At 39.0% G+C, this 15,474-nt stretch overlaps 1 protein-coding gene across 1 annotated transcript; it reads right to left on the bottom strand.

The window, feature by feature from the left end:
• Window positions 1-473: 473 nt before the first annotated feature.
• On the bottom strand, window positions 474-12,308 carry ELMOD2 (ELMO domain containing 2). The gene is made up of 9 exons (XM_068942114.1): window positions 12,256-12,308; window positions 11,810-11,957; window positions 10,742-10,770; window positions 9,427-9,521; window positions 8,661-8,790; window positions 7,535-7,668; window positions 6,842-6,910; window positions 5,507-5,640; window positions 474-5,008 (listed from the first exon to the last, which is right to left on the bottom strand). Exons 2-9 carry the CDS (start codon window positions 11,952-11,954, stop codon window positions 4,851-4,853), a joined length of 894 nt encoding a protein of 297 aa, XP_068798215.1. The 5' UTR covers window positions 11,955-11,957; window positions 12,256-12,308; the 3' UTR covers window positions 474-4,850.
• Window positions 12,309-15,474: the final 3,166 nt, after the last annotated feature.

Genomic DNA, 15,474 nt, shown 5'->3' with positions numbered 1-15,474 from the left:
CAAACTTGAATGTAAGCGCGTTTCCCCGTGGTACCAGACTAGCCTTGAGAGTTAAATACAAGCGTATTTTCCACAGATCTTGCAGTCAGAGTTGAATCTCTTAGTCATTTCTCAGCTTTTGATTTAAGGTACATGTCTTGGATGCTGATTTAAAAATGAGAAGTTGTGTGTGAACCAGGTAGCATTTGTTCTGGCTGTGCGCTCCCCTGGGGCCCTTTTTTTCCCCATCCGCGTCAGCTTCTGTACAGAGGTGTTGTGCTGCCCACTATTTCCAACAATATAGTATTTGTGCTGTACAGTTATTAGGAAAGACACAAATGCAAGCGCAGTACCTATCAGTAAAAGAACTCTGAAACAGATTCTCAGAACTAAAAAAAAAAAAAAAAAAAAATGATAGGATAAATCCTCTTACACCACAGTGCAGGCGTATGAACAAAGAGAACAGCCAACTGGAAAAAGAGTCGTAACTAACATTGTTTTGCCAATATTTTGGAAGTATTCAATCTTTATTTGTTACCATTGTAAACATCTCCTTCCAGTACACAGACATCACAGTTTACATTATTGCTTTTATACTGTGGTAAACAGACATTTCTATTAGTATGCAGCTGTCTCAGCACAGTGTGATAAGAAGAAACTGCCCACAAGCCGTCTTTACTTGTTTGCTTGCTGGCTTGTTTGTTTCCCCCTAGTGAAAGACAATGCTATAGACTGGCACAAGAAACATCTCTCTAAAGATTGACTACCACTGTGCTACAGCAACACAAACAGGTATGATAGAAAAACCATGCATTCACGAGCAGTATTTTCAAGAATACCAACTGCTGAACTTCCATCTAACTAAATACAAACTTTTATCACAATAATTCATAAAACAAGGCTAACATAGTTTTTTGTAAAGTGTTTGTTATTTAAATTAGGATGGAAAAATCAAAAAAATTAATGTTTGCTTTTTCATGGTGCACATCTATAACTCTTTATCTGAGATGCTTAAATTGGCCCCTTCTCCTGTTGTGCTTTAGGACAAAATGCCCAGTTCTCCACACAAGATCACAGAAGCATAGCCAGTTTGTTTTAAAAACATGTTCTTAGTTTCCTAGTTTCTGGTTATGGTAAACTTTTTATCTTCAGATTAATTTATTTATGGAGTAGCACCATGTGTCAAGTATGTGCTAAGCAAACAAAGTAGTTGGTTCCAGTAGCAACTGTTTAACAACAACAAAAAAAAAAATTTACAGAACAACCTTGTTGTCTTCAGCTTGTTGTTTATTTTTAGATTGTTTTCTAAAATATTACTATTATGTATAAACTTTCACAATAGTGAATATTTTAAAGAGGCAGCAAGTTAGAAAACTAACAGTTTTTGCAAGTTCTAATAAAACAGTACATACTTCAAGACATGACACGATTAATAACAGCACGAGAATTCGCCAAGACTTTAACCTTTAAGACTACTTAGAATAAATTATAAGCAACAAGTTCTGATGTTAAGCAAGTTGATTATATCAACTTGCAGAAAGGTGGCCTAATACCATTTTAACTCTTCCATTACTTTAGGTTCACTCCATAATGTAAGTGTTAAGAGTTAGTATAAAATCCCATTGACTGGTTAAAAAAAAAAAAAATCATCTTTTCTCTAGACACTGTTTTACTTTTTTTCCATATAGTCTACTTACCACAATAATGCAATAAGCCTACTAGTGGTGCAAACAGGGAAACCCAGTACTATTCTACATACGGTGACTCTTAGAGAGGACTGGGGTACTGGCTCATACAAAACTACATGCAAATTCTGATTGTTTACTGGGAAAATGTATTGGAACCTAACGTAGAATATTCATTTTAAACAATTACTACACCCAGACGAACGCATTCATTTAACCATATGTGAATCATTTAAGGATGGTTGAGGTTTCTTCCTTAATTTGTATATTGTCACAGTATAGTCCCAGCTAACTTTTTTTTTGATTAAAAAAAAAAAAAAGAAAACTTCTGAAGATGCATCTTACACAGGGCTCAATCTACATTCTACACTAAAATGTCTTAGGCTGTATCACATGAAATCTGAAGATTAAAGAGCTTCAAAGGAGTTAAGTAGCAATCTCCTAGTGAACAAGGAGCAATGTGAAAGTTTTGAGGCTGGGAAGGTTAGCATGCAGATTGCCAAAGATGGCTCAAGCAATTTTGCTACCTTGGGAACGGGGAAAAAGTCAATGTTTCCACTTCCTTTGTTGGTCTGGTTTTAGGAACTTCCAGGTTCCCAAGGGAACAGAGACAGTGCTCTGTAGTAAGATAAGAAAGCCAGAATGTGCCATAGGATCTCAGGTTTTTCCACTAGTGGGAATTACAGGGTTCCAAGTACCTGGGAGCAGCAAAAGAACTAGGCTTCTTGTGGAGAATTTTCTGTCTATCGTATCTAGTTGGTTAGCTATCTGGCTTACAAGCCACAGCATAGCCATTATAAGCTTTAAAAAAAAAAAAAAAAATTTTTTAACCAACTTCTTAAACTTGGTCATCTTAGGAGGCACCTGAAACATTTAAAATGCCTAGTTGTTTTTACTATCATATGCATCTTCAAAAACAAATTATTAAGTTAAGAGATTTTTCACTCCTCCAATATAACACTTTGTACCTCTCTATGCAATCTGCATTATGGTGAGAGCCATTACATAACTTCTTGTTAATGTTTTTTTACTTATACCTTTATAATCCTGTTGCTATACTTTGATCACTCTCTCTCTGTAGTAACTTTAATCACAGTAACTAAATTTAATACTGATCAGAGCCATGTTATAGGAGTATTCCTAACTGAACGTGATTGTCTTTCCAGTTCCTATCCCTAATACATGTACACACTCACATAGTAGGAGAAACTTACTATATTAAACCTGTTTGCTACATCAAACTACTCTTAGTATTTGTACTGAAAAGTTATGTATAAATACTTTCCCTACAAGCATCTTTATCACCCCTCCTCCTTTTCTTTTTTTTGAGTAAATAGCATCAGCCCAACATAGATGAGATGACCCCCTTCTCCATCCTGTGACAAGTGAAACTCAAGAATTTGTTAACTCTCACCTATACTTAACCCATCTTAAAAAGAAAACAGAAGATCTGCATTACCTCTTTCCTATGTACTGTTACCCTGATCAGGAGCTTTCCCAGAAGAAAAGCGACTGCTAGTATTTAAGAGACCAAGAGTAACTGGGTGGATGCAGTGCAAGAAGTCACTGTTTTATACAATATAGAATCAGAGAACGGAAGGAGCCACTGGAGATCATCTAGTCCAATCCCTTTGCTCAAAGCAAGGTGGGTCAGCTAGAGCAGGTTGCTTAGGACTTTGTCCGGTCGGGTTTTGAGTATCTCCAAGGAGATATAATATTACATATATTACATATAATACATATAATATTTATGTAGTGTAACATCCCTTATATATATGTAGTTTACGACAAAAAGGGGTTGTCTTTTTCCTCTTGTGTTGAAAATTTGTGTTCCTAGGGAATTTCTTCAGAATTTAGTTATTAAACAGAAGTTAACTAATTTACCTGAGATGATTTAAAAAAAAAAAAAAAATTGCATGACAGCTTGCGTTAGCATACAAATTTTGTGCAGCCATGTGCTATTTAGGTATATATTTGAAAGAGTCTGTCCCAAATAATTAAGGCTATGATCTGGATGCAGAATCAAATTAAAACACTGATTGAATAAAGCAGAAGGCACTTATTTAGGTAGAGGGTTTTAGAAAATGAAGTGATGGTCATACTAAATCTGTTTAAAGCTGCTTTAAGCAAGAATTAGTCACAATACAGATACAAGTTCTACTGACTGGATTGTCTTGAGGACGCTAAGATTAAGGAACATGTGGCAGTTGCATCTCTTCCATGGAAAATAGATCTTTGTCAGAGGCTGTACTCAGATTTGAATTTATTTTCACAAAACAGGGACTGCAGCTGCAGTAAAGTTTTGTATTAAACAAACCCTATAAAAGGGGCTAAACTAACTCTCTTGCTGCTGAAACTTCCTGCTGAAAATACCACGATAGCTGCTAAAAGGAAAAAAGATACAGACAGACACAAAATCAAGCAGCCTGAGCAGCTGAAGTCTGACTAGAAAGAACTGAAAATTTTGATAGTAGGAATATTTTTAGAAGGGCCAGTTTTACTCTGAGGATCTGAGCCTTGCATTGTTGATTTGTCGTTCTTCTTGTTTGTCTCTAAATTAAGTTCTTTCCATGCACAGGAATTTGTTGGTACAAATCCCTGGATGGAAAACTTCTCTAGTCAGAAACTAATTGTAGTAAGTACATTACTACGTTGATGGATTAATCCTCTTCTCCAAAATCATAAGTAACTAATACATTCCCTTCATGGACCTCATCATCACAGAGAAATTTAACATTGACTTATGGACTATCAATTATGCACAGAAAACAAGAGAAGGATGAAAAAAATCTAAAACTAGAACACTTTCAACTAAAAAAAAGTTTTAAAAGACAATTAACAGTCAAACTTATTAATGGAAAACATGATGCAGCATGAAATACCTGCTTCATGTTCCTGCACCAAGAAGTATAAAAGAAATGATGAGAGTAAGTGATCCACAGGATCTCTAGACTTGTGGATCATGTTTAAAAACAAACAAACAAAAAAGGCAGTCCTTTGGAGAATAGCATATAAAGAGCTGTAAACAGAGGTTGATTGTCCAAGCTTTCTTAATTGAAGTGTTGATTTTTTTCTTGATGTAAAAAAAAGTTCCATTGTTAAACAGTTTTTGGCGAAACATGCAAAACTGTCATCCAAATGCATAATTCCATTTTTGATGTAGAACCTGATAGACTGTAGAGGAGGTTAAGGTTTCTTTGTACTTTTTAAGGTTAGTATGACATCATAATCCAGTAGAAGTCCCTTAATTTTTTCATGGAATTTCTCTCTGTACTGGTTGAAGTGCATAATGCTTTCTGGTTCTTCTTCAAACCAGAACTTGTCAAACTCATAAACCAGGTAACCTGTAAAGAAAACAATACACAAATCTGAACAAGTGAGTCCCACAATGTTCTACTTTGAGCCAGTTACACCTCAAATGATCCTTCAGACTCCATTCGATCCCTTAGGATAGGCAGTGTCTCATCCTAGTCAACAGCAACCTTTTGGATACTGTTATAATGAATAAGACAAATGTGCAAACACTGAATTTTCTGATTAAAGCTTGTAAAATATAGAAAGCCACCCAAATGTATCCCATAAAGAAGGCATCACGTTCAGGTGGTTGATTTGGGAGAAAAAAAAAAAAAGAATGAAGTATGCTCAAAAATAAATTTCTAAAGCATGTTAGATGCAGTGTAATACTTTAATGTACAATTCGGTAACGTAACTGGTTAAATACCAGAAGATAATAGTTTGCTGTGGCTAATGAGAAAAAGAGTGGAAGTGCACTCTAAAAAATAAAACTCTACATTGTAGGCCTACCCCCAGTAACCGGTGCTAAAGAAGCTACAGTTACTTACAGTAGAATTGATGGAAGTGTTCCATTTGTGGCAATCCAGAGATCGTGTTGTACAGATGAGACTTTAGAGCACCATTCTTAAGTAAGCTGTATGCCATTTCTGTCAGATTGATTCCCACTATTGCATAAGAATATCTGCAACAGCAATCATATTTCATGTTTTATCTTTTACCTTAGGGACTGAAGGTCTTAAACTTTCCAGACATGGTCTGCATTAGGGTAACTGTTAAGAGTCCATTTTTCCTATGCTGCAACCCTAGCCTACAGACCACTTCTTCAGTTCCCCAGTACATCTCAAACTATGTGAAAGTTATTTTAAAAGCTCTAGTTTCTTGTACAATGGAGGCAGATGCCTCCTTTAGGCAATACCGAAATGGGAAGGCTAATCGACTTTGACTTGAACTTGCTCATTTGAAATGATTAAATCTGCTGTAATATTAAAAATCAGTTACCAAGGAGTTATTACAGTACCAACAGACTAGTCATCCCAAACTTATGTTCCTCAAACTGAAAAAATCTGTTTTTTATCTGTTACATAGTATAGAAAATCCCACGACACGAATGTGTAAAAGACTGTTAAAACAAGCATTCTTTTAAAAAAGATGAATTTATAATGTCAATTACATGTGTATTTAATTGATGATGTAAATGTCTCAGATTTCCTATCCATCACCTAATTGCATGAGATAATATTCTTTATAATTCAAGTCATAAAAGGTTCCCATTCTTGGTAAGTGACAGAATTAACTGGACACTGGATGGATCAGAGGAAATATATATAGGTTTACCAGCTCTCTTCAGTATCTGACTTGTTTTAAAACATATTTTCCTATACAGTGAGCAGAAATGTTTAAATACAAAGACAGTTTCAGAGATTAAGTAAAGCTCTAAAACAACAACAAAACAACTACTTATATATACCTATTATGGAATAGAAGCCTAGCAAAAAAAAAGGGGCCTTCAGAGATCACGTGCACCACTCCAACATGGGATCAGTAGGTAGGTAACAAGTAAGTACTCTCTTCTAAATCTAATCTAAACTTTTTAAAAATAAAGCTAACTGAGGTTAAAGGTGTCCGTCGTGTTAACCAAAGCCAAAGGTTTGCAATATTTTTGTTTCAGCAAGTCTATTCAGAAAAAGCGCTGCATGTACTTTCAAACCTGAAGCTGATCTGTATTCAGTTTTTCAAGCCTTTCCCCTTTGACCCTTTTTTCAGCTTTAAATGTAGAACACCACAAACATTCTCCTCTTAAATTTCAGCACGCGTCCTTGATAGTCTTCATATGAGCTCCTACACAGAACAAGCCAAAAAACGTGGCATAATGACTGACTTACCCCAGTTTTGGGTGATTTGAACGAGAAAGGATCTGACGAGCTTCATTGGTGTAATGTTTACTAAAATACCTGTCAATGCAAATCAAGACCTTTCATTAATTCTTTTAGTCCATATACAAAATATTAATGTGTTCAACATCAAAATATGTAGCTTTAGCCTAGAACTGAATACTACTCTGTACTGAAAAATGGCACAAAATGAAAAAATAAGAGAAATGCAGCAAATTAAGTGATATTTAGCACGAACTAGTGTACAGTAAAAAGAATCACTGCGATCAGAATGGCAAATATGAAGTTCACCTAAGATCACAAATTAACTTAGCTTAGTGAAGTTATGCAAACACATTTACTTTTCATAACAGTAATTTAGAAATTGTAAAAGCTTTTAATATGTTAAGTCAGATTCTAGGAAGTCTATCATGTGACAGTAAAAAAAATAAGGTGGAAAAAAGGTGTCTTGAACAAGACTGTGTTCCTTCCCTCACCTGTTGGCCTTCACCCAACTACAAATTTACAGAAGAGCAGCTGTTGGAAATTGACTTATTTAGAATACACTGGTTTTCACTGTAGTACAGAAGCCACCACTTCTATTTCCTTCTATTCAGTCCTTAATTAGAAATAGCATTAACTAGTAAGAATTCATAGATATTGAAAATGAGTTATAGCAGAAGTGTAATACTTATTTTCACTTACACCAAATTCACTAATCCCAGCATGCCCATTCCTCTGAAGTCTGTTTTAGGATCATCCCCTTGGAAGCCAATGTCACACCACTGCTTGGTGATTCTGGCCTTCAGATTCTCATGAGGCATCAGCAAATTCCAAAGCTGTACAAATATGCTTCCATGTTACATACAGGTGATAAAGTTTTTCAAGTCACACAATTCGGAACACATTGCTGCACATTACAAACCATTCACCATGGACTGGGACACAAACTGCATGCTGTCCTTTCCTGTTAGGAACAATCTAGATTCATACTGTAACAGCTTATTCAAACAACTATGACAATTATTAACATTAAATGTGATAATTTCCCTTCACAGGCAAAACCAATATATGGACAGTAAAGTAGCAAAAACTTGTTTCACTTCAGAAGTTAATTTACGTGTCATGCTCTCATAGGCCAGCTGTAAACAGAAATACAAATTCACAGTGAATGTTTACTTAACACATCACAACACTGGGACTCGTATAGCAAGTGAGATAATTATGAAACGTTAAGATGACATGCTAATATATTTGCACAGTATCAGCTATTTTTGAAAACCTTAAGCAGTACTATGCTACTTGTTTGCTGTTATTTACCATTACTTAAAAAATGTTACTGATAATTTTTTATCTTCTGGTATTAAGTTATGCTCTTTGACGTTGGCTGGGATGCAGCAACAAGAAGATTGGTGTCTTTTTTTAGTAATTACTGTTTCACAAAGTTAGACATGTGCATAAGGTTAAATATCTTCATCGTTATAATCTTTCAGTCACCCATTACACAAACAATTCTACTACTTACACGTTATGCTTGACTTCACATGAAATAACCTCAGTGTGAGTATCTCTAGTTTACTAACTTGTTTTGATCTGTTAACGAGTCACTTCTATAATGGCTTAGCAGTTCACAGCAGAAAAGTGCTTCAAAAATAGGCCAGTCTTCTGTTAAAGATACTAGCAATAAATAGATAAATTAAGTTCGTTCTAGCTGCTGGACGTTGCGGGGGTGGGAAAACCCAGCTGTACACCACCAAATCTATACTTACAAATTTAAATGAAGGTATTCGGTCATATCTTTTGAATTTAAAAGATAGCAAGTTATTTTCACCTCAATTAACTGTTCCTCATGTTCTTTGTTATCCGAATCATAAGGGACCTTCCTCAGACTTTCCACGTTCAAATAAAGTTTCTTATATCCTGATATCTGCAGCAAGCATACATGCAGATTTGTCTTAAACCTGAAATAATAACAAAACACCATACAAGTAATAAATTAGCCACAAATTCTTGCCTAAATTGCACATATAGGACCTCTCTTATGTTAATGCAGTTTAAGCACCAGAATTAGGAAGTGAAGTTAAACTGACCAGCCCGCTTTATCTTTCAAACTACAGCTTACTGGTTAAGTATACTGCTGTATGGTCCTATTTCTGCTTAAAACACCTCTAGCAGATTTCAGTGCTGGTCAATCAGGCACTGTTCACTTAAATATATGGCAGAAAAAAACCCTTAGTTAAAAATCTATGACAACACACTAGGACTCCCTTTAACATGCTGACCGCTTTACCTTCATCTGCTCCCAAGTATTCATGACGTTTGTGCTCCCACAAGCTCAGTCCACATAAATCTGAAAACCTCTCCATGCAAACAGTTTTCTCAAAAAGCTATCCCAGTTTATACGGATGAAATATATAAGTATCCCATCCGGTTCCAATCACAAATTCTAGAGCAAAATTTCAATCTTGTACATGAAGACATGGGAATCTGACACAACTGGAAGAGGGAGAATTCCAGCTTTACTACCATAACCCCAAACTTCTTTTAAGTCTCAAAATCAAACTTGAGGTCAGAAATACTTATAGCTTCAACCATACCCTGTATTCTTCTGTTCAATTTTCTTTTCTTTCATTACATCTCTAACGCACTTCTCCACTTCAGCTTCGTCAACATGTACGGCATTTCTTAAAACCTAAGAAGTTAACATAGTCAAAGACTTCATGAGAGTGCAGAAATCTATTATCTTATTCTTGGTATTTCTCATTCTCTCTATCCTTGCCACATATGCGTTCTTTAAAAAGCTATAAAACACGAATTGGCAGTCGAAGCTATTTAAAAAAAATGTTTATGCTAAATGTGTTTGAACAGCACGTGAAAAGACTTGCCATAGTTAGACAAATGCACAACTTGTAGTCTTGTCAGACTGCAAACTACATTTTTTAAAAAAGGAGCCCCTTAAAGAATAAATAAAACGCTAGTTAAGTCACTCAGTTTAGGTTTTCACTTGCTTTCATGTGCTGAATATAAACTTGTTCTTCTTAATCTAATTGAAACAAATGCAGCTATCAAGGAGCAAAAGTGGTATACCTTCAATTCAGTAAGTAAATGATGCTTCAGAATTAGGAGACAGTAAAGTAATGAAGTTGAGGTTTCAATGTTATGGTGAAACAAAAGAACTTAATACAAGATGCTACTATGCTACTGTCTTCTAGAATAAAGGACAAATGCTAATAAAGGTATTTATACACTGCCCATCTAAAATCACTTGGCAATTATTTCACTTCCTCTTCTGAACTTTTTAAGGTCACAACATGTTCTTAATCTAATTCACGCTAACTCCAAAGCAGCTCCGTTTCAGTAAGGCAAGAAGTGTTTTTTTTTTTTTTAAAAAAAGAACATTAATATACTCAATATATTAATAACTTCAGAGATGTTAAAAGATGCACTCATACTGTGCTCTACTATTACAAAGATGCTTGTGGCAGTCTCTGTCAACATCATGTTACAGTAATTAGCTAGGAAAGGCAGCATGTTCACTCATCTCATCATCTCAAAAGGAAAAGCTTTGTCCAAGGTGTACAAATTCTAGGGTTTAAGATGCTAACTACCACATTTAACTGATGCAGAACAATCAGAACGAGCTTGTCGGTTAAGTAGATGGCTACCTGAAAACTTGCATGGCATTTCTTTCAGTGATACAAGACACTACTCTATGTTGTATTTAATTGCTTTATCCATATCATTTCTCTAAATCACACTTCTGTTTTCTAAGAAAAAGTAAGAGATTTTGTGAGTAAGAGAAGAGACTGTCTCCAGCTACAGAAACTCAGCACAATGACTTGTCTGACATGGCTGCTAACAAGCAAGTAAGAAAGAAGGTTTTACTACAGAATGATCTCTAATATCTCTTACCTTATTCTTTGATGAGTCTAGCGAGTGTTCTGCAGGACAAAAAAGTAAATGTCAGAGATCAGAATAAAATCAAATTGAATTTTTTAAATATTTGAGAAGAAGTGTTTTTATGATGTACGAGTATTATAAAATTTAATGTTTGTTTTATATGTGCAATTAATAAAAGATTACTCGATTTTAAAATCAACAGGTATCAGGCAATTGAAAGCCTTTTAGATTACGGAGATTTTCCGATAATCATTGAAAGCAATACTTAAAATAGATTCATACTTTTAAAAACACTCATTAGTTATGCATACAAAAAAATCCGGTACAACTCCGAAAAGGTGTCATGAATAAAAATGTCTCTAGGTACTTTTCCATTCTTAGAAGCGTTTTCATGTTTATCGCTAACATGCTTAAATGATTAGAGAATACGGAGTCACTTTTGTCAAGCTGTTATTACAACAGCAACAAGTATAAGTAGTACATTAAATGACTATTTTAGATCAAAATTCTGCATCGGTGGCCTTGGGCATTTAATCACTTCTTCCTCCCCGCAAAACCATGTTCACGTGTGACTTTTTTAAAAGCAGAAAGGTTTTTAAAAAAAGTGGCAGGAGAGCTCCAGGGAAAACTGAGAAATTTCTGATTCACTCGTTAAAGCCAATCGGAGTTCTCTTGGCAAGTAATCTCCTGACCAAGTAAAAGCATTTCTGATTTTAACTCCTCGTAAAATAGCAAGGAAGAAGGGAAAAGAGGAAACGCTATCCACAGAACGTATACAGCACACAGGGCAGGTACCGCTTTCCTCCTACTGCTTTCCAGGATGTTTCAAAGATCTACACTAGTCAGCTCTAAAAAACGTCAGTAAGCATACACGCTTATTTAACCATTTAAACCTTGCCACTGTCTTTTCACTTATCTTGTAAACAGGTGTTTTACTTCAGGAGCGATAAAAGAACAGTTAGAAGCAAGACGGTGTTTCGCCATGCGCCCTCCGGCTGCTGTCCTGCAGGCAGACATCCAGGTAATCAAGATGCACCCGCAGACGGACCGCAACCCCCAATTTCCCCGATCCCTCATTACCTATGTTTAGCGTCCTCTGCGCGCCTTCCTTTGACCCATCAAAGATACGCTGCAATTCACACTTCCTAGTGAGCAGCCTCAAGATCCATTTCAGCCAAAACCGAAAATAGTTGCTGTACAGGAATCCCCATAAGTACCCAAACATCTTCTGCGTGGAGAAGGTCACCAGTTACCCCGGGCTTTTCTTTACCGGGGGTGGCCGCAGCCACCCGCATGACCGACCGACAGCCGCTCCCCGCCACCGCCGCCCGCGCTCCCGGTCCAAAAAACCGTCCCCCCCATCCCCACTCCCCTGCCCGCCCGCTCCCCCTCCCCCCGCGGCCGTTAAGGCCCGCGAGGGCGGGGCGGGCCGTCGGGCTCCCGGCCGGTCCCTCCCCCAGCGCCGCGGCCCCCTGTCGGCAGCGCGCCCGCGGCCGGCTGTGAGGGCGGCGGCGGGGAGCGGGCACCTGCCGTGGCGGAGCCCCCGCGGCGGCCGCCCGCCGCCTCCCAGCCGCTGCCCGCCGGAAGCTGCCGCGCGCTCGGCGTAGTGACCTGGAAGTGGTTGCGGGGGGGGGGGAGAGGGAAGGGGGATGTCGGTTGGGGGGCCGCGAGGGAGAGCTTCTCCCCCTCCCCCCGCCGCCGCTCCGGCGGCCGTTACGGTTACCGCTCGGGCTGCCGTTAACGGCCGCGCCGCGCGCTGCTGAGAGAGCCCTAACGGCCGGCGGCGGGCGCCAGCGGTGCGGCCCCCGGGCGGCAGGGGGCGGCAGAGACCGGGCCCTGCTCGGCCGCTGCCCGCCGGGGCTGAGGCGGGCGGGGCCGGCTGCCGGGCTGGGAGGTGGAGGGAGCCCCCGGCACCAGCCCGGCACGGCGGCTGCCGCCTCTGTGCAAGTGCCTTTCGCTTGGAGGTGCCCTTGGCTCAGGGCCGCAGGAGAGCGGGCAGTAAAAGCGCTTTCTTGGGCTGGCTGGCGTCGTGTTTAGGTGGTCTTGCTCGGTTTCCCCTTTCTCTTGCCCCGGAGGCCTCGGCCCCTAGCCAGGTGTAACAGCTGTGGGCTGCGTGGTGACAGGTGAGCCCCGGGGAGGCTCTCGCAACGTGGGTCAGTCTGCTAGTTGTACCTTGCTTGCTCGTGCCCTGCCGCAAACGCTCTTGTTGCAGACCCGACCCCGGTGGCTAACCAGGCGGCAGCAAACGGGTTGACGCTGGGCAGCCTGTCTCGTTCCTGAGCCGAAAGTCAATGTATCGGCGCACTGTTTAGCACCTTTAGGCCATTTGTGATGCCTTACGAGATGCAGTTCGTGATAATTTGTGCCAGCTTAAGTGCTTACAAAACTCTGCTGGAAGACTTGTTCCTTTCCTCAGCTACAGGTGAAGGGAACTCTAATCGGAGGAGAGGTGTGCTGGATTTAGTTGGGCTAACTACAGAGTGCTTTTAGGGAGGGGCTCTTTGCTGAGGAGCTTGCTTTGCCATAGCTGAAAATAGCCTAAGCGTTTCGTTTGGTACTGGTATGCACTTCCATTGTATGATAATTAACCATTATTTCAGTAAATGCGGGCTGAATGGTTCCTTTACGGGCAGCAGAAAGAATTCCTATTCCTATAAATTGTATGCAGAAGCTGATTGGAGGGCTGAAAGGGAGCTGACAGACTTGCTCGGCCACATTCTGACACCTTTTTAAATGTAGGGAAATTGAAGTACCTTGTATGCAGAATAAAAAGCCACACAGCAGGTATGGTGGCCTGTCTCCCACAGTGGACCAGCACATTTAGCACTCCTCCTTTCAGGTTGTACACTCACAGAGGTGCACAGTTTAGTGTGCAGGACTCACTCATATGTGAACTTCGGTTGTTTGACTGCACATCTGATTCCTACGCTCAAAATCTGAAGGGAGTTCAATTTTGTTTTTCACTGTAGCTTCTTGAATGAGCTATCTGACTTCCACAACGGTAGAGTGCTATAGGATGAAAATAAACTAGAAAATGTCTCCCTCTATTAAAAACTACTCGTAGTTGGTGATAGGATGGTATGATAGCTCTGTCACATTATTTACAGATAAATTGGTCTGAGAGTATAACCAAAAAACAGAATTTAGCCTTAAAAGTACAGAAGAGTCTATGCCTAAGAACTGATAAATCAGGTTAAAGAAAGAAGCATGTGTTCGTTGTAGGACCTGGGTAACAACTCCAACACGTCTTGCCTGGGAAACAACTCTTTGCAAATAATCCAGATCAGGAAAAAAGATTGCAGTACACCTCTCATCTAGACTATTTGGCAGAACACTGCTGCTGCGTTATTTAAACAGCTAGACTGAAAGACTAGTCAGGAGAACCGTAGTTTCAGCTGCTGCAGGGTTTTACAGCTTCACGTGTGGGAGGGAGAGGAGGTAAGGATCAGCTCCTCAGTGTCAGTGTCTGTGTACACACATTGATCGCTCTGAGAAAGCTGATGGAGGGTGCTCATTGCCAGAATTAGTTAGAAAGTCCCAGCAGGTGCTTCTTAAAAGTACCGGTCTGCGCAAACAACACTGAAAGAAATTTCTAGCTGATGAGAATTTTCTTGGCCAGAATAAAACCTTCCTACAGTGCGGTTCGGAGTTTCATTTTCCGTTACATCTTTTAATGGGTTAAATAGCCTCATATCAGTGTGGATGTGTTTGTTTTCTCTGAAGTGTGTACTTCAATGTAAAAAAAATTTTTTTGTATGGATTGTTATGAATCAAAGCAAGTTCTTCTTGTGCTACAGCTTTTGGAATTGGACCCACTTCCTATTTTGTTTTATAACAAGCAAGCGTAAACACTTGACTTAAAGGTTCATTTGGTTCTTTACACAGCTGTGTGATCCAGTAGAAAGCACGTTTAATTTTAGAGGCATTTCGCTAGTTGTATCACTCAATGTGCTTGTGTTTCATTGTGTTCAGTCAATTCATAACTCGTATTAGAACATCAAAAAATGTAAAGGCATAGCTTAAGAAAAAGGTTTTAGCTTCCTCTGTTTTCTGTGTTCAGTGATTTGTCTTCCAGTATAATCTTGACAGAGACTTTGGTGTAGGCTGGTGACCTTCCATTTAACTTTTAAATTACATTTCTTCAAAGACAGCATCACAAATAAAAGGGGACTTTAACCTGCACTATCAGTTAGATTGCTATACAGACAGAAACTTTCGGTAACAGTGACTGTTACCTATTGTTACTGGCAGTTATTCTGTGTTTGTGTTCCCTTGCACATGAAGGACACCTGCATCCCACATGCAAAACATTCCATTAATTGGTTCACCCATGAGCCTGTATTTTGTCAAATGTTTATTTTAATCTTTCTCATCTCTACTCTTGCTTGTACCCAGATGTGTGAAAATAGTATCGAAAATGTGAGACGATCTTCTTAGCAACTTACAAGAGAACAAACGTTCAGGTAAAAAGTATGAGGCCAAGCTGAGAAACCCTTTCTTGCAGGTAAGCTACCTCAATGGAACGAGACCATTAAATTACTTCCTTAGGGTTAATCATAGGGTTACTCGATGATGTGTTGTATTTTTGAAGTTGGGCTATTTGCCAAAAATGTAGGAGGTCTGCTGCTGGGAGGCAAAATCTGTCTGAAATCTTCACAGAACAAACCCCCAAAGTGTGCATCTTATTCCTGTTTTGCAAAGTTCTTGAGCATATGAAATAGTGTATGAAGACAGCGCTGGGAGAA

This window comes from Struthio camelus, chromosome 4 (genome assembly GCF_040807025.1).
Source record: "Struthio camelus isolate bStrCam1 chromosome 4, bStrCam1.hap1, whole genome shotgun sequence".
Lineage (NCBI taxonomy): Eukaryota > Metazoa > Chordata > Aves > Struthioniformes > Struthionidae > Struthio > Struthio camelus.
This window is presented reverse-complemented; position numbering and strand designations above follow the sequence as displayed.